The sequence below is a fragment of the Engraulis encrasicolus genome, chromosome 19 (genome assembly GCF_034702125.1).
Source record: "Engraulis encrasicolus isolate BLACKSEA-1 chromosome 19, IST_EnEncr_1.0, whole genome shotgun sequence".
In the NCBI taxonomy this organism is placed as follows: Eukaryota; Metazoa; Chordata; class Actinopteri; order Clupeiformes; family Engraulidae; genus Engraulis; species Engraulis encrasicolus.
In genome coordinates this window covers 44,560,012-44,581,917 of record NC_085875.1, presented here as the reverse complement: position 1 = coordinate 44,581,917, position 21,906 = coordinate 44,560,012, and the positions used below count along the sequence as shown (strand labels likewise).

Sequence of the window (21,906 nt, the reverse complement as noted above, 5' to 3'; positions counted from 1 at the left end):
TCAATGATTTGTAACAACAAAAATGCCGATATCATCTTATTTAGCCTATCTAAAAGAAATGGTGGCTCCTTATTAGACGGCTAACTTGTTATGTCACGCCCACAAGTACAACAGATAACTAGGCCTACTTCTTGCTACTTTGCAACAGAAAATAGAAAGCTGCTTACTCGGTTGTGGAAAAATAAGAACTCTTATGGGAATGCATTACATGTGCCTAAAATGTTATATGCACCCTCAATCTTCATCTTGTGTTAATCCTTCCAAACGGCAGGTGGCGCAAACACACCACTCCAAACTGCCCACGCTGTGCAGTATTTGGTGCAACTTCAGTGATGGTAGCAGCACGTTTGTACCGGTAACTTGGGAACTTCATCCTCCATTGTCAGCAGAAAGATATATTGTCCACTTCACTTCATATATTGGTATTTTTTGGTATTGTATTTTACTGTATGTGTTGTGTTGTAATGTGTGATGTTGTGTTTATTCAGATGAATTCACTTGTACGCATCATCCTTTGTTTCAAGTGTAGGCCTACATTATGATTTAGCTCTTGTAGGATTGTAATAAACACTCACACAGATATTTCAACTACATAGTTTTATTATTTATAAAAAAAAATACAAAAATTTGTTTAAAAGTTTCCATAGGAAAGCAAATTATACATGCAATCCCAGCTCTTCCGCAGTCCATTTCCAGATGCATTGTTGACAGCAACTATATGCTTTTATTAATATTAACACTTACTAGCACATAGTAATACATTAAAATAAAATAAAAAAGTTAAGCAAAGGAGAGTAGAAATTAGGTGGAATATGAAGGGCATATGTGCACATTTCAGTATAGAGAATGAGGCTTTATAACTTAAATATACTTATAGCAGCCATATCCTGACACGCTTCCACACATCTCTTTTCATGAGCTCTCTATGAAACTGCCATCCACGGAGATCCGCCTTCAGTTAAGTCACAAAGGCGGTGCTCGAGATTAAGGAGCGCATCAGGACTGAACCTACATCCTTCATACTGGGAATGGTAATCATGCCAAATGTTTTACCCCTTCATGCTCCCAGTCAAGTAACTGGCCTTTTGATGCAACTATAAAATAAAATAATAAAATAATACAATAAAACATTAAAATAAAATAAGAGCAATAATAAAACCATACTGGAGACACAGAATGTGTGACAGGATGATTGCGTGTCTGCAATGGGTGACAAGTGAGTGGCCCCACAAACATAAAAAACAAATACAAAAGTAAAAAACAAAACAAACAAACAAAAAAACACAGCGAGTCACCAAATGTATGAATGAAATGTCTGCCCATTACCATAAGTGGGCTTTTCATTCGAAATCTACATAAAGCAGTTAAATATATTGCAGACTGGTGGCAAATGACAGTGACAAAAAAACACTGTTTTATTAAAAAAAACTGCCATTTTGGACCCCATTTCTCAAAAGCGTCATTGCTAACCAGTTCACAACTCCGTTGGTTGCCAAGGGGAAGTTGCATTGCTACCAGTAAGTTGCAAACAAAAGTTAGCAAAGCGGCTTTCTGGAACTGCACAGAAAGGGAGCCGGGTGCATGAACAACACTATGTGCATGGGATGGTGGGTGGTTGGTTCGGTGAAGCTGAGTTGAAGCCAGCTTTTGTTTTGTTTGTTACAGTGTGCCTGGTGCGGGTGGCTATTGAGGCTCTTAGAGCAGCACGTGGGTGGGCGGGCAGGGCTTGGCCAGGACCTCCAGGCTGCTCTCGCGCCCACAGCAGGACGGCATGCTGCCCTGGCTCAGCTCCTCCACAGGGGCCGGCATCCCCTGGGCCTGGATCTGCTGCATGCACTGCCTGCAAATGACATACCAAAACATAGTTTGGTTTAGTTAAATAACTTCATGTCTTTCAAGATAATCATATATTCAAATCCAGGGCATGGTAGTCAAAGGAGCCAAGTTGTAAGGACCTTTATGTTCACTGTCAGAACGGAAGACAACGTGGATGAAAGGTGAAAAGCTATTAATCATCTAATAGAAGTCCAGTTACTAATAACTTGGCATGTTTCACTCACTGCCTTCCCGTATCCCCCTCCCTAATATTTAATCCTTCATAGGAGACAGAAATTTAGAGCAAAAAGGGCCAGAAGTAGTGAGCGGCAGCGTACCATGCGTTGCGGGACATGACGTAGTGGATGTCAGGCCTCTGGAAGCCGTTGAAGGTGGAGGAGGCGGCCACGGTGTAGGCGCCCATGTTCTCAAACAGCAGCCAGTCGCCCACCTGCAGGTCCGGCAGCACAGAGTGCTCCACGATGCGGTCCAGGCCGTCACATGTCGGGCCCCAGATGTTGCACGGGTAAAAGCGCTCATCTGGCTTGGGTTTCTACACAGGACAAATAAGAAGAGAAAGCCATGTTGTTAGTACATTGATTAGTACGTAGGTACAGTATGTGGTAATAACAATAAGCTTGGGTGTCTAGACAGGCAAGAACTCTAAGTATGTGTGACTGAGTACTGAATGGTTGCTACTGAAAAATGTGCTGAAAGGCTTGGATTTCTACACGGGTATTAACAAAAACATTTGGATTAGTACGTTGATTACTACTGAAGAATGTGGTGATATAACAGCGTTGTAAGTCCACCAGTGTAGTAGACGGGTGACGTAAGGACCTCACCTTGTGCAAGGTTGGCAGCACGTGAGCGTGGTCGTAAAGGATGCAGTTGAAAGACCCGTAAACCCCGTCGTTCACATAGTACATCAGGGTGCGATCGTTGCAGCCATCGTCCTCCTCTGGAGAAGGGGAAAGAGGAAGGGCAAGACGTTAGCGAGAGGCAACAAGGGCGTGTTCACCCTAAATGATCTGCTGTCTACTCAATGTGTACTGTTAGAATGCCTTCACAATGACACGTTAAGAATTTAGGGCCTCATAGAATATGATGTAGAATCAGATTCTTGCATTGCTGCTTAAAGAGTGAACTCACACCATTCTACATTCTTCAATATTGCTAAAAAACTCTCAGCCTTAAAAGGTTCAACTCTTTGGTCTGCGTCTACGTACCATCAGAGGCCGACTGCTCGTTCATCACCACCTTCTTGGCGATGATGTTGACGGCCAGCGTGTAGGCAGAGGCCACATAGAAGCGGCCGGGCTCCGCGATGATCTGCACCCCGGAGTCAGCAGGGAAATACTTATCCAGTGCAGGGTTGATCACAGTGGTGATCTATAGGGAAGCAAAAACAAGGAGGGGGGATCTTAGTCAAAACCACCTTAAATGTCATGTTAACTCTTAACAAGGGGGTAGGGCAGGTTAGTCTAATTTCAAAAGCATGTTATGTCCAACTGGTACTGAATGATGTGACTTTGATATAATCCAACATATTTGACATGTACGTACCTCCTCAAACTTCAGCTTGGTGTCTTCTGAGCCAGGGAAGCCGCCTCCGATGTCCAGGAGGGTCATGTTGTATCCCAGCTCAGCCTGTGGAGAGACATCCAGAAAACCATTACTTCATGAAATTCTTCTGCACATTTTTACATGTTTCCTACATTTTTTAAAGGGACTTTTCATTCTGTTTGATTCCTGCATATATCTACTTTATAGCTTAGAGCTAAAGTACATGACTATTTACTGCCCTTGGTAAATATGAAAATAAAATGACCCTGATGAAGACAGAAGCCAAATTATTGGTGATGTATTTTACAAAAACTATTGAGTGTGCAATGACAACTGTTTTTGCTGATTGAAAGTCTAAAAATAATTTTAATTTTTTTAAAAAACAACCCGTACCCCAATGTCGAAGACACAGCGTGCGTCGGAGATGGCCTGCGTGTAGGTCTCCGGGTCGGTGCATCCGCTGCCCACGTGGAAGCTGACCCCGATGACATCCAGGCCCAGCTCCCGCGCCCGCTCCAGCAGCACGCGGCTGTTCTTCAGGGTGGCTCCAAACTTGATGCTCAGACGGCACACCGCCTTCGAGTCGTCCGTGGCAATGCGCAAGACCAGCCTGGCAAAGCACACACACAAAAAAATAGGCGCACAAGTTAGACACAGTTGTACCATACACAACCAAATGTAAGATTTGAATCATTAACAAACACTTAAGTGCACAGAATTTTTTCATACTACAGAAACGGAAATGTCAAAGACTCCCACGCAAATACAATGTTTACACTGCTAATTCAGAACAAAAGGTCAAGACAAAGGTGAGTGTAATCTAAGTGAAGAGAAGGGTTTTTTTCTGGGGTGAATCAGATAGCCAAGAGAATCGTGGCATCACTAAGAATCAGCTGATAAAGCGAAACCATTCTCAGACATCATCATATTCAGCCTCTGCAGCTTAGCATAACCCCCCTTTTGATTGATTACTCAGAGAAATAGCCCACTTTGATGCCCAATTTCCACCCAAGAGTTTAAAAATTAACAAGTTTATAATGCAAGCGACTCAATAAGACACTATGCCGACCCATCGGAAATCATTTAGCATTTTTTAATGTTTATACACAACTGCCGATCTGGAGTGCGTTTCTCAACAACATCGTCGCTAACTAAGTTCGCAACTTACTTGGTTGCAATGCAATTTCCCATTGGAAACCTAGTAAGTTGCTAATTAGTTAGCAACAGTGTTTTCGACAAACCTGGTCCAGGGTAGCCATTCAATGCTTCCTTGCCAAACAGTTAAAGCACCGAGCTGCATCTTATGTGAACTGCACTCAGATATTGTACTTTTTTTTGTGAACTGCTCCCTACAAACACAATTTGCTTTTGGTGTGAGCTTCGGCCTTGGGTGACGTTGGCGACTTACTTGGCGTTGCCATGGCAGCGTGCGATCTTCATGAGCTCCACCTCGTTGTCGAAGGTCATCATCTGGACCCCGTGGCCCAGCGCGTACTTGATCTGGGACACCTGCTTGCACGGGTTGGCATAGATGATGCGCTCAGGCGCCACGCCCAGAGACTGCACCAGCTGGATCTCCGTCTGAAGAAGAACAACCCCAAGGGAGTATGTTAGCGATGAGCCTGCTCTAAACCAGTTAGCGCATCAGTGTATGTGGAACAAATTCAATGTAAACTAAGTTGATCTGGACTAGAGGCCCGTCCGTGTGTATGAGTGTAAATGTGTATAAATGAATAAATAAACCGTGAATATATGTCTTTCGAATGGCTTAACAACTAAGTAATAACTAAATAACTAATAACTACTGCAAACTTAAACAACTTTCCCTTCAAGTACAAAGACACGGGTAGAAGGAAAGCAGCAAGTGGTGAGGATGCCGTACCTTGCTGGCGCAGTCAAAGCCCGCTCCCAGAGCGGCAAGCGTCTGGACCACGGCGCGGCTGTCGTTGCACTTGACGGCGTAGAAGGGGTGCACGCGGGGCAGGGCGCGCGCCCAGCGCAGGTGCTTCTTCAGGACGTCCCCCAGGTCCGCCACGTAGAACGCATCCTTGTCATCCTGAAACCAAGACATGGTCATCATCTTAAAAAACGCCACAAGTGTATGTGTGTGTGTGAGAAAGACCTCATTCAATGAGCAAAATGACACAAAGAAGAGAAGACAAGACTGCATAGAGGTGATGTCAGGTACTTACAGACATGGACAGCTCGTTGATGTTCTGCTCCACAATGTCCCATGCAGAGAACCCTTCCTCCAGGAAGGTGAAGTCATAGTCGGTGGGAGTGAAAGAGCTCATGATTCCAAGATTGGATTGCAAATGAACTGCAGAGAGGGGGTGAAAAAAGACAGTGAGCAAGCAGGTCCACATATATAACCATATGAAGAACTTCAGTTCTTCTCTGCAGCAGTTGTATACTGCATATAGTGTGTCAAGAAAGACAATATTCTTTACTGCAGGCAGTAAAATAATTTAGACTAGTTAAAGACACCAATTAACTACTGTTTGACAGCGCTGCAGGGCAAATATTAAGATAGTCCAAACTGTGATCTTATGTAATGCGCTGTCACCTTTTTTTTACACATACAAAAGGCATAAAATGCATTGCTTTTCAATAGGATTACACCGTGCAATTCTTAACTTACTTGGACTAGAAAGAGATGGAATTATTTAGGCTTTATCAGGTGTAGAGGAGCAGCTGCCAAGGAGGTTCTCCAGTGAAATTGAATCCTTTCAGATAAGACTCAAGGCCATTCCCTTCAGAGCAGCCAGTGTGCAATGTTTCCAAGTAATGATTCTGTAGTAGAGGGAACATAGAAGGGGGGAACAATTGTTACTCAACTGTTTGTGAGTGTTTTTACTGTCGTGTTGTTGCAATACAATGTTATTACTGTTCAATAAAGCACGATACGTAATAAGTCACGAGGCTTCGTGAATCGAATGTGAGCTCGTTTCCGACTCGTGTAGGGTGACATTTTACACGCGCGTGACGTCTCTCTTTTCAACTTTCCTCAATTCCGGTAAAAGCCCGTGAACTGGAATGTAACCTAACCTCCCACAGCCGGTTAACTCTCCAGCGCTGAACGCTTCAGATAACTTCTTCCACTACCAAGGATGAGCAAACAGACAAGCCACTGTTCGTTTCTATGGCAAATAATTCTAGATAAAGATAGACTCACAGACCTGTATTAACCTAGACTGGCAATGCCCCTCGAAATTTTCGGATTTCTCAGAGCCTCAGAATCGTAGTCTGCCATCTTGGTGGAGACTCCCGTAATTACGTAATGACGTCATGCACCGATGGGGTTTTAAAAATATATATTTTTTGCAACACTGGTTCACTAGTTAAGTTGGGTCAGGCCATGTGTAACGTCTTTAGAACAATAGCACTAGTATAAATTAATGTTCTAGAAAAGTCTCGCTCTCAAGTGGCTCCTTATTTTCACAGCTGCAATGTGCTGTGCCGTGTTGTTGCTAGGTTACCTTCAGCGTCCTGGGGGGGGGGTATTAATAATAGTTTCCGGTAGCTTCACTGAAAACGTACGGCTTATTTAAGAAATATACATACCTATATACACAGTTGTCATTACATCTGAGTTAAGTACATAAAATAAGCTTTACACACGTAAGCATGGCCGATTCAGTGTCACAAATATCCACAAACCTGCATAAGCGGCAACGAAAACAGTCGGCTTCAGGGTTGCCAGATAATACTGATTATGTTCGTCCATTTTTACCCACAGACCGCCTTCCTCAACGGCCCCGATTGGGCGGGAAACCGCCCGATCTGGCAAGACCGCTCAGCTTCAGGCTCTCTAATAAAACGTTTGGAGGTAGTGAGGGTTATTTCATTAGTGGAGTGAGAATTTAGACGTTACGACTTGTCAAAATCTTACAAAAAATGATTGAAACCCACTTTGATAACGTTGTAATCACCGTTTGAAATCGTATGCATTCCTATGGGTCACAGCTGCGATAGTCTCCACTAGGCGGGGCTACGTCTGTGGGAGGCGCCCACAGGGCGCGAAAAAGGCAAAGATGGCTGCGCCCAGTCAATCCGAAAAGCTGCCACTGGCTAGAACCGCCCATTGCCAGTCTAGGTTAATACAGGTCTGTGGATAGACTGAACTGCATTGACAGCAGGATGTGGCAATTGAGGGGGGCCCTTTCGGACGAAATTTGCATGAAAATGGACCAATGGAAAGCCGCCCACTAAACTCTTCGATCTGCAACGGCCAATCAGATGGAGAGGGACGCCCCTTTTCCTGAGCGCTTCTTACGACTGAAGACCGCACAGGCAGCATGCATGTGTCCACGCGCCGGCCGGCACCGGCATGTGGGGGGGGACATCTTTTCTCACTGCTCATGGAGAAACCTTGTGACAGTCAACGCATTTTGACGCATTCACTGTTGCGCAGTTGCCTCTACCAGATGTCGACTTCAGAATTGTAAATAAAAGCATAATATCTTAAGATTTAGTTACTTTAGCCTCACTTCCGTCGTTATTAATAAAGGTACTATACTCTCTAACTCAGTGATGTCGCGGTCTAATAGCCTGGAACTACCAATTCAATGATACGCCCTGAATGTCGACAGATAGACGCAGCACAACTTATGTTAAAACATCTTGAAGGACCTTTGCCTAAACGCCCCCATATGTTGCCATTCATCAATGTAACCATTCAACCATTTACACGTACGTTTAGACAAAAGATTAACTTCGTTTTACAGTCGGATTATTCAAGTTTAGGTTGACAACATCTCATTCAAATCGTGGAAGTCGAGAATTGCGCTGAAGACAGCGCGCACATCACGAAGAGACCACGTTGCACGCCATTCATTTGAAGTAGAGGTGTCATCTTGGCAGTACAGAAATATGTTAGACGTTTGTGAAGATTGAACATGGTTCTGACATATACAACAAAATAGAAAATACAAGCAACAAAAGCCTGCCTGAATCGCATGGCGTTTAAAAAAAGAAAAGAACCGGCATCCATGCTAGATAGCAGAGCTAGCGACCGGCTTCGACAACCGGCAAAATGAGTCTTCTATTTTCCAAGCTAATTCTGCATTACTATTCAACGGTTGGTGTAGTAGTCAAGTAAAATAGTTTACATACCTTTAAAAGCATTTACAAAGACTTTTCCCCATTAGATCTGAATCCTTGAAAAGTGATACTTTGTTCTCGCCCAGAAGCCGTCATACAGTAGTACACCGCCTTGCTGCCTGGCTCAAGTTGGAGTGGAAGCCGGTAGAGGAACGCCACACTTTATATAGTTTAGGCGTTTCCACGGCAACATACCAGCTGGAACCGGCCTTCTATCTCTTCAATCCCATGTGAGAACCGGTTTTGGCTTGTTACCGGCTCCACGCGTTCAAATGTGAAGGAATAACTGTGCTCACAGGGGAACTTTGTTTGGGAATGAATGGGAATTACAACAGAATGGCAGCTTTTAGATTTTTAACTGACTACACTAGATAGCATGGCACTAAGTCGTTCAAAAATGCTCTCCTTTACCAGCAACCCCATAGGCTATTTTCACAAGTGGACAAAATGGAGATAACTTGGAAGATGAGAGAGATTGCAGCCATTTTTGTGCGAAAAGTAGTCTACTTTGCTGCTTCATGATAGCTAGTATTTTTTTTCCCCTATATCCATATTCCTGCAATTTAATCAAAATAAGACAAAAAAAATTAAAACATAATATACAACAAAACAAGCAACAAAGCATTTAAAAAAAACAAATCCAAACAATTAAAAATGCAGAAAAAGTTTTAAGAAATTGTAGCCTAAAAGTCCTATCTGCTCTCAGAATCATAGGCCTGAATGGATTTAAATGGCTGCACAGTTGGTTGTGGGATGTGCAACAAATTATGCAGGCACTAGGTCTGGTGACTTTAAGATGAATAAGTGAGAAAATGTCCCTAAAGACAAAGACAGAGGGCAAATTAGTGATACTACAACATTTTTTATTGTTTTGTTTGTGGGACGATAAGGAAAGAATAGATAGGTCTATGCATTCACAGACAAAGTTACATTTTTGGAAGTTGTTCAGCCCTACTGACTAGTTGAGTCTTCAGTTTGAAGCTGGCAAAACACAGCAGGCCTACACATTTGCAAAATGAGGGAATCTTGGAAGAATAGAACCTTTTTCCTGCACAAAGGATATTCTGGTGTGTTTATGCTTGGGTTATACATTAACATTATGGCATGCCACACTTCCAATTGCTGCAAAGTTCTGTCACATTGTCCACACGTCACAATTCAAGTGAGTGACGTCTGGTCTCAACACTGGCTCAATAGCCCATAGACTGTAAACACAAGCAGTTAGTCATGTGATCGGTGAGTCCGTCTGGTGTCTTGACTAATTCCTTGAGTGACAGCAGGTCCATGCAGGTCAGGCTACTGTCTGGTGTCAAAGAGGAAGGATTCTTGTAGCAGCAGCCCCTCACTTAACGTACACCATTCCACCAGTGGAACACTGTAGTCACTGAAAAAGCTTCTCTTACTACCATAGCACTACACCACTATGACAGAGCATATGCCTCTTCTAATACCTTACGCCTTGGTCATTGTCATTCTGCTCATTTATAAGAGGGGCCATCTCTTACTGGGTTTGCACTAAGGGGTGACCATATCAGCCTTTAGGCCTGAAATGGAATGGTAAGGGATTTTTTTTAGCTGTACTTATGCACTAACCCGATATAGGCTACGTATTAGCCTACACATATTTAAACCACCCTGGTGAAAGGAGACACATTTTCCCTTTTCCAGCAAAACTTGGAATTAGTTAACACATCTTGACACAAAATGATCTCATGTTGCTAATAACCAGAAACTGATGTCACTGAGATATTAGTTTTTTGTTTGCTTAAATGATTGGGACACAATTGAGCTATGTGAGTCAAGTTGCTGATGTATAATAGGCTATGACTGTCAAACATAGGACTGTGTTTTATCAGACACTATTTAACCTACATTGCGTCTTAATTGCAGTCTTGCACAGCCTTGTTGTGACTCTAAGTAAAATTGACACTATACATAAAGGGAATATCGTTTCTAAATATGGTGTATACATTTCACAACTTCAATGGAAAGACAAGCAGAGTACCATCCTTGTCAATCACATTTTAAATTAATGTGATGGTGTGCAAAGGCTTTGAAACCTGTCGAAACATGCAACGTGTCAAGATTTCCTTTTGTAGCCAATGAGTGGATAACTTAACATTTGTTGTTAGCACCCAGACATTTAAGTAAAAATAGCATCACAATATTTGCATGCAGAGTAATAGGTGTCAAAAGGAGTCAAAGGTGCTTCATTCTGTCATTTTGTTTAGCGCACAGCATTGCATAATGACATAAAATGTTGCATGGATTGGGTCTGATTTATTTATGGGGTGAGAAAACTGCAGCATCTTCTCCAAATAGACCTGATGTGAAAAAGTTACATAAAGTGCCATTTCTCATTGTGTCACCACTGTGGCGAGTTAGAAAGGCAATATATTTTGTGTTGTATTTTATGTGAACCCCATTACTCTTTGCAAACTGGCCTCAAATTGAACTTAACCGATTTACAGTTTGGTTATGAGCAACTCTGCCTTATAAAAAAAAGGGGGGGGGGGTGCTGGGGTTGGCCATGGCTTGCAGGTCCTCCTAAGCCCTGCAGTCGTACTGGTTTCCGCTGCAGGCTTCATGTAGGAAACTTTATGAACCATGAAAGACTTCGCTTCTGTGTCACGGCCGTAAATATATTTCCCAGATGAAGTGCTTCATGGTAGGCCCCCAGGCCTCCGGGCCCGCCACAACCCAACACCCTTCTCCTCAGAATCGTCTGTCTTTTGCCCTCTTCTTCCTGCACCCCACCACTCCACTAGACCACCCCATACCAAACTCCATTCAGCTACATGGTGTTTCCATGTTGGCTGTCTGATTTCCCGCCAAACCAAGAAGCATGAGGTCATTTTTTTTTACGGTTGTGCCTCAGACCCGAGAGAAACCGCAGCCGTGTTTTTTTTTTATGAATGGAATTATTGAGAGGGGAAAAAAAGGGAAAAGTCAGAAGAAGAAAAAAGAAGAAGATAGAGCGGTGGTGGAGGGGGAAAAAAGAGGAGAAGATGTATATCTGTTCTCCATCCACCACTTAGATCCCTCCATTGCACATTCCACCCTCGACTCCCTCAGTCTTCACCTCCATCAGAGGCAGACGAGGACCGTCGACACGGCAACCAACCGCCGCCACATGGGCCTTCCATTAGCCCAGTGGTTCCCAAACTTTTTCAGCGGGGAGCCCCCTTTTGGACTTAAGAATTATTTTCGTGACCCCCTTGCATTTAGGCAAATTTATGTCTAGTAATATTGCTAGATTTTCCATTAATAGTTTGTCCGATAATACTGCTAGAAATTCACAGGACAACAAATGCATCTATTAACCATACAAGTCAATACTGTTACTGCTACTACCTTTTGTCCGTGACCCCCCTTCAGTGCCTCTGCGACTCTTCCCCCGGCCCCCACAAGGGTCCCGAACCGCAGTTTGGGAACCACTTCCATTAGCCTGTTGCCCTTCTCTCTTTCTCTACTGCCCCACACATCTCCCTCTCCTCCTCGCAGCACAGAGCAGGAAGTCGAAATAGGGACATTGTGCTTTTCAAGGCTAATTCATTTATGGCAGGCATTTTATCTGACTTGCTTGCCGTCATGGGATAGGGAGAGCATGGGAGTAGCGAACCGGAGTTCAACTTTGTCTCTCTGTTACTCACTTTACACACACATGCAAAGTCTGCACACACACACGCACGCACACACATGCACACACTCTCTCTCTCTCTCTCTCTTCTCTCTCTCTCTCCCACTTCGCTTTGCTCCCTTTTCCGTTTCTGTTATGTCAGTCGTACAGGGCCCCTGTTATCTTCCCTCCAAATTGTTACAACATCAGATCTACAGTACTGCTACATCTCCAGTGGCGGTTGGGTTCACACAACCAGAAAATACAGATGACATCCATGTGCATGCCCATATTACCATATTATAACAGATAATATTTTTCATTTTGAAACAACGATGTTCTGTTTCTTTATTTTTGAAATATAGGCTATATATATTTTTTTAGCCTTTATTGCGATATAGGACAATGAAAAAGAGACAGGAAGCTAGTGGAGAGAGAGAGATGGGAAAGGATCGGCAAAGGACCCAGGCCAGGATTGAACCTGGGTCACCGGCATAGTAACCCAGTGCCCTACTGCTAGGCCACGGCAGGGCCACAATGATGTTCTGGAAATGATGTCCATTAAAATGGACCAAGTAGCATCCACAGGACGTTTTTTTTATTACGGTAGGCCTACAGGAAGTTTTTATGAAACACTTGATTTGTGTTGTTATCATCATTAATAGGTCGTTAAACCTGATATTTGCCATGTCACACATGTCTTACACATGCACATGGAGTGTCAACTTCGCCATGTAGACGGCTCAGCCTTTTGACATCTGCCGTCTCTGGTGAAGGGGTGACGTCACGGTCGCGTATTTGCAGTGGCTAAGTTCATTAAGTTATCACTGTGCAAGCAAACTAATCTGTAGGCTGCGGGGGAGCCCTGCACTACTACACACATCGCTGCCGGCGCTCTCGGAATACGTACAGACATGTCTACAGCACGGGTTACACCCCTCCTCTCTCTCTTACACAGGCACGCACGCATGCACACACACACACACACACACACACACACACACACACACACACACACACACACACACACACACACAAAGAGTGATAGAGAGAAAGAGAGAAAGAGAGAGAGAGAGAGAGAGAGAGAGAGAGAGAGAGAGAGAGAGAGAGAGAGAGAGAGAGAGAGAGAGACTGAAACGGCTTGCTGGAAGTGTGACCTGACAAAGGTGTGAGTTTTAAAGAGTCATTCAGTCACTCCACCTGCACGTGCTCCCTAATGCCCCGCATGCCAGGCAGACTTGTTTTCATTGAGACACTACCAATAGGCCTAAAGATCAGGAGTATTCCTTTCAGACAGATGTACTTTGCATAATGACCACATAAAGTACGGTGGCCTTAGTTTGTTAGGGTGAAAAGATGCAAAACATTTCTTTGTTGTTATTTTCATCATATTTGTTTTAATGCATGTTCAATTATACTGTGAATCTTATCTAAAGCTAAAATCCGTTGATCTGAGGCTATTCCTTAGAAACAATCAGATAGAAACAAGTTAGAAAAATAAGTTAAGTTCCCCATAAGCGGGTGGTGTGGTTGCGTTAAAAAAAATAATAATAATTTTAAAAAATCCGATACACAAATTCAATTTCTAGACAGGTGTACATGCGTACAGGTGTACATGCCATATAATATGTATGCAATTTGAAGGTAGACAAATTTGAGAACGAATTTTGTAAAGTAAAAGATCCAGAAGTGGGCATACAGTGATTCTGAATTTCTTTGTCTACAGTTTGGTACATTAGAACACACATCTATGGCAAGATGGGGGGAGAGAGAGAGAGAGAGAGAGAGAGAGAGAGAGAGAGAGAGAGAGAGAGAGAGAGAGAGAGCGCTAAAGGAAAAGAGATTGCTGAGTGGGTGGCGTGTGGCGGGTTGGCTGACTGACTGGATGAGGGTCATTTGCTGCAATGGGGGACAGTAAAAAAAACTAATTAAAAAAAGAAAAAAGTAGACAGAGGAGGGAAAATACATAAAAAGAACCAGATGTCAATCAGAGGGCCTAAAGTTCAGCTCCCTTTTCTCTTCTCTTCTCTTCTTTTCTTTTCTCTTCTCTTCTTTTCTTTTCTCTTCTCTGGCACTCCATTCACTCACTCAATCGCTCCCCCGGGGGGAGCCTGGGTTTGGATTGAGGCTGCCTCACCGCAGAGACTAACCTCTAATGGGACTGCCAGAACACCGGGATCTCCTCCTCATCAAAATCAAACTTTCCAGTTGGCAGGATTGTCTTTCCATGAACTTTTCCACGTCATGAGCGGAGAGCAGTGGTGGTGGTTGCGCAACTGACTGTGTTTCCTAATTAGACGCACAGACACACTGTCACACTGACACACACACGCACACAGACACACGAACGCATGTGTGCTCACACATAAACACACACACACACGCACGCACGCGCACACACACACACACACACACTCGCACTTGCACACACGTAAGCACAGACAGCTGGCCTGGGGGGTGCTGGGGGTATTGCGTCATGTTACTCGATATTCAAACCATTCTTACTTGGGTCTTAGTCAGCCATCGTCCTGACGATGAGTCATATGGTACCTGTGACCGGAAGCATGACACATCACCAGTGCTACTCACAACATCAGCACGCATACTGTACCATAACAAACAAACACACCCACCAGAAACAAAGCTGTGTACACACAGTGATTCAGACTAATGCACACGTGTGAGCTGTTATAAGGAATAGTGAAAGTAGTCCCTGGAAAGAATGCTTTTTGTCTTCCCTACATGAGTCTTTTCCTCGTGTACTCTTCTGAGTCAGTTGGTATGCCAGCGGGGCAGTCACATAAGACCCTTCCTTCAGGTTGAAGCGAGGATCCATGTCAGCCATGGCCAACTGGCCATCTCACCGTGACAAGGAAGAGAACGAGGCAGCCGCAATCTCCATGCAATGATCTGTGCAGGCTGTTGCCAAGTTGAAATGTGCACTTGAATGGGCATTGTGTGGACCTAGCCAAGAGCGCAACAACGAGCTGCTCATACAAGCGGAGTGATGCAACTACCTCAGTTTACCTGTAGGCTCAACGCCACCACACCCGACAGTATAGGCATAGCTTATATTCCTCCTCTCTTCGTCCTTTAAAAAGAGGGTCCCAAATCATGTCAACTCTGATGTTATGAAAGCAGTCATCACTCAATACCATGACACAGTGAGAGCAGGAAACAGAGAGAATACAGGAAGGGAATTCATTTTCTCTGCAGGGAATCTAGGAGAGGGAGGAGAGAGAAGAGACAGAGAAGTGACAATTCAACACTTAGAGAGTACTCTGGGACCAAATACATTGTAGAAGATGTTAAAATCAACCCTCATAAGTATTGAATGATCACAGCCCAATTTTACTATGTAGTACTGTATGTAATGACAACCTAGAGGGCTTTTTCTTTCTTTCTTTCTTTCTTTCTTTCTTTCTTTCTTTCTTTCTTTCTTTGCCCGAGATACAGAATTGCAGCAAAGCTTAGCCTGGCCGATAGGAGATGATAGTTTGAGAAGCAGAAATGAGAGACCATCTCGGGCTAGTTCTAGGAAAACACTCTCAAGCGCAACATTAAAGCGCTTAAGAAGTAAATCATGCGCCACATCAAACCAGAAATGACAATTCATGCCGAGAAGAGCATTGCGGTCCTTTGGGTAGAAAATAATTCGCTTTGATTTCCTCTTGTTCATCCCGAGTTTAAGTATAAGGTCAGCACGCAGTTCAAAGGCCTCTGGTCCTCTAGAAACATGTAAGAAAGAAAAAAAGCAGGGGGCCCTTCGAATGCAGATAGGCCTACGTATCCCATCCACAGAGGCGGACTTTATGTTAGGCAAACCTTGGCAATTGCCTAGGGCCCTGACCAAATCTATCTTCCATAGGGGCCCGCAACTGTTGGCGAATTGTGATAAACACAAAAAAGTAGGTCCGATCTTAATTTGTCACTTATGAAATTGAAGATACCCTTCCTTCCTCCTTCCTTTGAAGATAAATACGAGACAAAACACTATAATATTACCCTCCATGCCAATTTGTGACCCTTATTTTTTGTACGTGTTTAAAGAATTTCGTCTAGGGCCCCAAAATTGATAGGTCCGCCCCTGCCCATCCACAAACACAAATAGCAGAGTGAGTGACTGTCTGGCATTTATTGAAATGTTGAGGCTTTGCTGATTTGAAGTCAGGGAAACCTCAAGTGCTCTGGCCTTACAATCTCTCTTCCCCTGAGCTCGGCACTGAGCGCCTGGCCTCGCGGAGGTCACCGCGTGGCCATCCAAATGGAACGAAGATCGAGAAAGTGAGCTGGGGCCAAGCCAGCCCAGCGCTGTGTTCCCCTCACTGCACTATCCCGAAAGGACCCATAAAACACACTCCATGGAATCTGAAGCTGACCTTTTCACAGGGGAGAAAGAATAAACACTAATAAACACAGTATCCATTTTGATGTTCGCAGACCCCTGCTTCAGTAAGCACAAGTGAAAGTATGGAAGTCTGAGTGGTTGATATATGACACATATGGGAAAAGGGACCCATGATGAGTGTTCGTCATGGCACCAGTAACCTCACGTCCTCGACCACGTCAGCACAAAAGTACAGTGTGCAACGGGACGGTGCCATTTCTGATCCAGTGGTGGGCCAGACTGGACCGAGGGTATAGGGCATGGAAGATCTATCAAAAGCCGACGGATCTTTCCGGACATGTCAAATGAAGTGGTGGTGGAATGGTGGCGGTGGGGAAGGAGGAAACAGAGGGGGGATCAGGGGGGAGAGTCCGTCCGGGGGGAGTCGGAGGCCGTCTTGTCTGGATGGAACTGCAACTCTTGATTCTCCAGCTGGAACTCTTGAGTGCGGCCTAATCCAAAGCTCCAAAAGGGCAGTGGTAGTGAGATCACTCTCCATGTGCACTTCTGCATGCGTACGTTTTTTTTTTCTTTTTTCATCCCCCTCGAGTCAGCACATTTCTCCTTCTTCTTCCCTTGGGAAACGGAGAGGCCAAGACAAAAGCCCAGAGAGGGAGAGGGAGAGGGAGAAAGAGTGGGAGAGGCTGAGCGAGGGGAACTGGAGCAACATTTGCAACTTGAGGTCAAGCGTGGTGTAGTGCGGACAAGCTGTGAAGTGTGAGAAGAAAAAAACATTTAACTTCCTTTTTTCTGTGACACTTTTCTGTCTCAACAAGCACTACAAAGTCTGCTGATTTGTGATATGCCTGGCATCATGAACTAGATTACTGTTGTTTTGTGCTGTGGCAGTCACATAAAGTATGCATGAAATGAATGAAAGCTTATAGCGTTGATAAATTATTGATACGGCTCTCTCTGCTGCAGATATCGATCTTTGAATTCCAGCACTGAGAGACGATGTGTGATAGGGTGACCAGATTTGGGTTTATGAAAAGGAGGACACTTTTTTTTTTGGGAGGCGGGGCCATTGGTGTATCTGTGTATATACAGGTATGAAAATATGGGTATGAGGCCAGGTATGATAGTAGGCCTATAAAGTATCAACGCATCCAAAATGGTAATTTGATTAAAAGCCACTAGAACTTTTTGGCATGCACATTCATTTGTCTACTATAAATGACAACTAAAATCTCTTCAGTTAGGCCTGAAATTCCCCCCGAACATTTTTTTAGGTCTCAAAAGTAGGACATGTCCGGGAAAAAGAGGGCGTCTGGTCACCCTAATGTGTGATGATAAAGCTGGTGGCGCTGGTTGAGCCGTCTGTCTCTCTCCCACACTGCTGTGTAACACCCAACCACGTTATAACCTGCCAACGTAATAACCCTGTCAACGTAATAAAAACTGTGCAGTTCAGACGTAATGGCCCGGCCATATTGCTGCATGACTATTTCGGTTGTCACTCTATAGGAGGACACTTATGCCTCTTTTACACTGCCGGTTTTCTGGTAGGCCTACAGCTCAACACAATGTGACTCGGCTGACACTTTTTGCTCTTCGATTGAGCTGTGCCCAATTGAAAAGGAAAAAGTGGCGACCAAGTTGCGCTGCGTCAAGCTGTAGGCCTACCAACAAAAAAAACAGCAGTGGAAAAGAGGCATTAGTGTGGTTGTGTTTTCTACTTAAGTAACAGACCTTGCTTTTTTCCCAAATGTGGGGTTTTGGGCAGCATTAAACCTACTCCCTTACAGTACTGCGCACTAGCTGAACATGTTATACTGGTGCTGTGCACCTGTTTACTTTCAACCCTGGCATTACACTAATGCTGCTAGTTGTCTCACACTATATTAGAGTTGCTGTCTGTTTTTTACCCAGAACGATCTTATACTGAAGTTGCCTGTCTGTACACCAATGCTGCGGTTTGTCTTAAACACACGATTGCTGCTGCCTGTCTCACACTAACGTTCCCTATCTGTCTCACCCTGGAGCTGTCTGTCTCACCCTGGAGCTGTCTGTCTCCCACTGGTCTCTAGTCGACGCTGCTGGGCCTCCTCGTCTTTGTCCCCGTGCTCCCTTTGGCTCGCCCTCAGTCACCTCTCTCTGGCCTCTCTGCGGTGAAGTCATGATGAAAGTGCTCCCAAATTCAAAGCGGCAGAGAGAGGGGCACGCCATGGCCCCTGCCTTTCCTAGAAACTCTGCGGCCTGGCCCCTCGCTCTATATTCTCTCTCTCTCTTTCTCTCTCTCTCTCTCTCTCTCTCTTTCTCTTTCTATCCCTCTGCCATCTCTCGTCCGGCTGAAAGGGTGTGTGAGCTTCTCCAGATCCTTTGAACTTCCCACCATACGGCCCCCAGACAGTGACGTGTGTGCGTGCGTGTGTGGCTCCGTGTGTGCATGTGTCCCCCCGTGTGGCGCGAGTGTGAGTGTGTGTGTGGCGCGCCGCTCCGATCTCAAGTGAAGCGCACGGCGGGTGGGATTAACCTGTCAAAGCAGACCCTCTACCCTCCACTCCCCTTCCTCCACCCCGCTTCCTCACCCCTCTCCTCGCCCCTCTTCACACTAGACCCCAGGGCTGGACTGGGGGAGAAATAGGGCCCGGGCACTTTTGGCTTAAAGGGGACCCTCATAATTAGCAGCGCTGAACTGACTCACCGGTGGGCCTTGCACCCTTTTGGGCCCCTATTTTCAGAAATGTTTTTTTTTACATTTCTGAAAATAGGGGCCCAAAAGGGTGCAGGGCCCAAAAGGGTGCAGGGCCCACCAGGAAATGCCAGATGGCCAGTCCAGCCCTGCTAGACCCCTCGCCCTTGCCCTCACCCTCCTCATCCCCAGTCCCCGGCCCCCGTCCTAACCTGCTTTTGTCTCGCCGCCGCTGGGCTGGCCTACATGTAGCCCGCCAAGACTCCTCACTCACTCACACCCGCGGTAGGCCCCTCACTCCTCTCTCTATCTCTCTCTTTGTCTCTCTCTCCGTCTCTCTCTCTGTCTCTCTGGCCGCACTGTGTCAGAGCAGAGCCCATGGAAAAGCAGATTGAGCTGACAGGGCAGCCTGGGGCTGATGAGGCGATGGGCAGATATTATGTGTTGCGCACGGTGATGAGTATGGTTTGGAAAGATGATATTCAGAAAAAATATGTCGATGCTGATGAATGCATAACTGGGCCGTGAGCTCAACTGCAAGGGAAACTGCCATGCATGAAGCACTGCAGAGTGATTACTCCGTATTGGGCTGCACAAAAATAATCGAAAATTGTGATAAAATCGTGATATCGGATTCGGGATTTCAATCGGGATTTAAGCGTGGCAATAGTGATATACCTTCGAGAGTGTCCTTGAAGCCAGAACATATACTGACAGGCTGGTGTTTCTGGCCAGAAATCTGTCCACCTAAGTTTCATGCTATAGCCTTTACCTAATTATTTCAATTCATTTTATTTTGCTCATCTCGTATATAATTCATTCAAAAGCAAAACATCTAAAATCTGGATTAATAATCATGATACGATTTTGACCCAAATAATCGTGATTATCATTTTTTTCATAATCGTGCAGCCCTTCTCTGTATTTTGCGATGGCTCGTCCATTTGCACACGCAGCGAGGAAGACATGGATTAAGGCAGATATAAGCTCTTGCTGGTATTCTTTACGACAGTTTATTTTTAAATCGCTACTCAGCCCCTCTTGAGGCTATTATCCTGCCGGGTCAGAAGTCCATAGGAAAAGCTTAGCATCATGTCTAGGATTTGTATGCCTCTCCATCTGGTCTTCACTGACGGGCCCAAGCTAAATGCAGTATGTCAACTACCCTTCAAGAGGAGCACATGTGAATGGAAAGGCTTGGTGTCAGTAATAGCCATCTCTAAGTGCTGACCCATTTTCAACTAGAATGTCCACTCAACTTAACATGAACTGTTAATGTCTGCTTTAGATAGTGAATTCTGTTGCCACAACAAGTAAACAGAAACATGATCAGGAAACACAGAAAACACAATTTTTATAGTGCCTATGTCGAGCAAAAACTCAAAACTTGGCCCACTTCCTTTGATGCAACAAGTTGAGTATTCATATTAAATTTGAACAATAACAATAAAAAAAACACGATTCCAATTTCAGTTATGTAACTTCCCAATTGAAAAATCGACTTTTTTTTTTTTGCTAGCATGATCCATTTGTGTCTGGCTGGTGACAAAGCAGCACATGTGAGATTGCTCTGTCCAGTGTGGTGTGCCGCAACACAATTGTCATGGTGATGGGAGATCTGGGACACTTGAAGTAGGTCAGCCACTTGGTGGCATTTTCAGACACATGGCACACTTTTTTCCCTCTAAACACACAAAACACCGGAATTAACCATCACGGAAGCGGTGCCATGATGAGAAAACCCTTCTTTCTCTGCTGCTGGGAAGGAAAGAAAGAAAGCCACTGGTTTAAAAGGGAGCGGGTCACTTCTTTTTGTCTTTCTTTCTTTTGCTTCTTTCACCTTACCACATAACAGGAAATTTCAGCCTAGTTTCTTCAGACAACATCTGCTAATTTTCTTCACTTTTGTTTCTTTGGTCACTTTTTTTGTGAGTAAATGGTAATCCAGACCTACACCATTTCTGTACACACACACACACACACAAAGTAAATTTATTCACAAAGACCTGAGAGGAGACACAGCTGAGGCTCTCAGATCTCTCGTCCTTCCCCCACACTTCACATCTTCCTTCCTGAAGGCCAACACTGTTGAATAACTTCAGCCAGACCTGTCACAACCTGGCTCACAAATCAGGCAATTGCCAAGGGCCCCCAAACGAAAGAGGGCCCTCTGGTAATGACTGGTAAAGTATGCTAATAAAAATGACAACGATGACAACTTTGTGAGTAAGGCAGCACCTCCCTAAATTCAATGAGAGAACAGTTCAAAATTTCTGCCGAATAGCTTGAAGGGGTGTGGGGTCCCCAGTGGGAGGTCCCCTAGTCCCTATTTGCCGAGGGCCCCCAAAATACCTTGACTCGGCCCTGCATGGCTTCAGCCAGCCTTCCACCCCCCAAATGATGAGGGTGGAGGAGTTGTGGATTGCATGGTGGCCTGTCAGTCGGCTCACAAAATGGATTCCCAATTAAGCACAGCCCCCGACTCCTCTGTCATGGCTCCTGGGGCATGGGCTGGTCTTGACTGGACCTTACTGGTTTGCTTCAGCCTTTGTTGGAGTGTGGAATCCCCCCCACACTCACTCCCTATGCTGAGGTTGATGTCCTTTGAGGATGGATGGGCCTGCCTATAGGCAGCTCTGCTATATCTCATCTGGTTCAGTCATTTCCAACACAAAGTTGAGAAGTGGTAGTTTCTTTAGGGGTAAAAAAGACATTTACAGTATATTACCAAACTGCAATAACTGTTGGAGTGGCATATTTGATTTATTACTTCACAGCAAT

General features: G+C 44.7%; 1 protein-coding gene and 1 non-coding gene across 2 annotated transcripts; both read right to left on the bottom strand.

Moving 5' to 3' along the window:
- Nucleotides 1-580: 580 nt before the first annotated feature.
- On the bottom strand, nt 581-8,634 carry odc1 (ornithine decarboxylase 1). Its single transcript, XM_063184524.1, has 11 exons — nt 8,497-8,634; nt 6,023-6,174; nt 5,574-5,701; nt 5,264-5,437; nt 4,790-4,962; nt 3,775-3,991; nt 3,382-3,465; nt 3,045-3,207; nt 2,661-2,776; nt 2,154-2,368; nt 581-1,840 (listed from the first exon to the last, which is right to left on the bottom strand). The coding sequence occupies exons 3-11, from the start codon at nt 5,673-5,675 to the stop codon at nt 1,696-1,698; spliced, it is 1,389 nt and encodes a 462-aa protein (XP_063040594.1). The 5' UTR covers nt 5,676-5,701; nt 6,023-6,174; nt 8,497-8,634; the 3' UTR covers nt 581-1,695.
- On the bottom strand, nt 4,232-4,313 carry LOC134435620 (small nucleolar RNA SNORD53/SNORD92). The gene has a single exon (XR_010032031.1). It is a non-coding gene; the product is annotated as a small nucleolar RNA SNORD53/SNORD92 (small nucleolar RNA).
- Nucleotides 8,635-21,906: the final 13,272 nt, after the last annotated feature.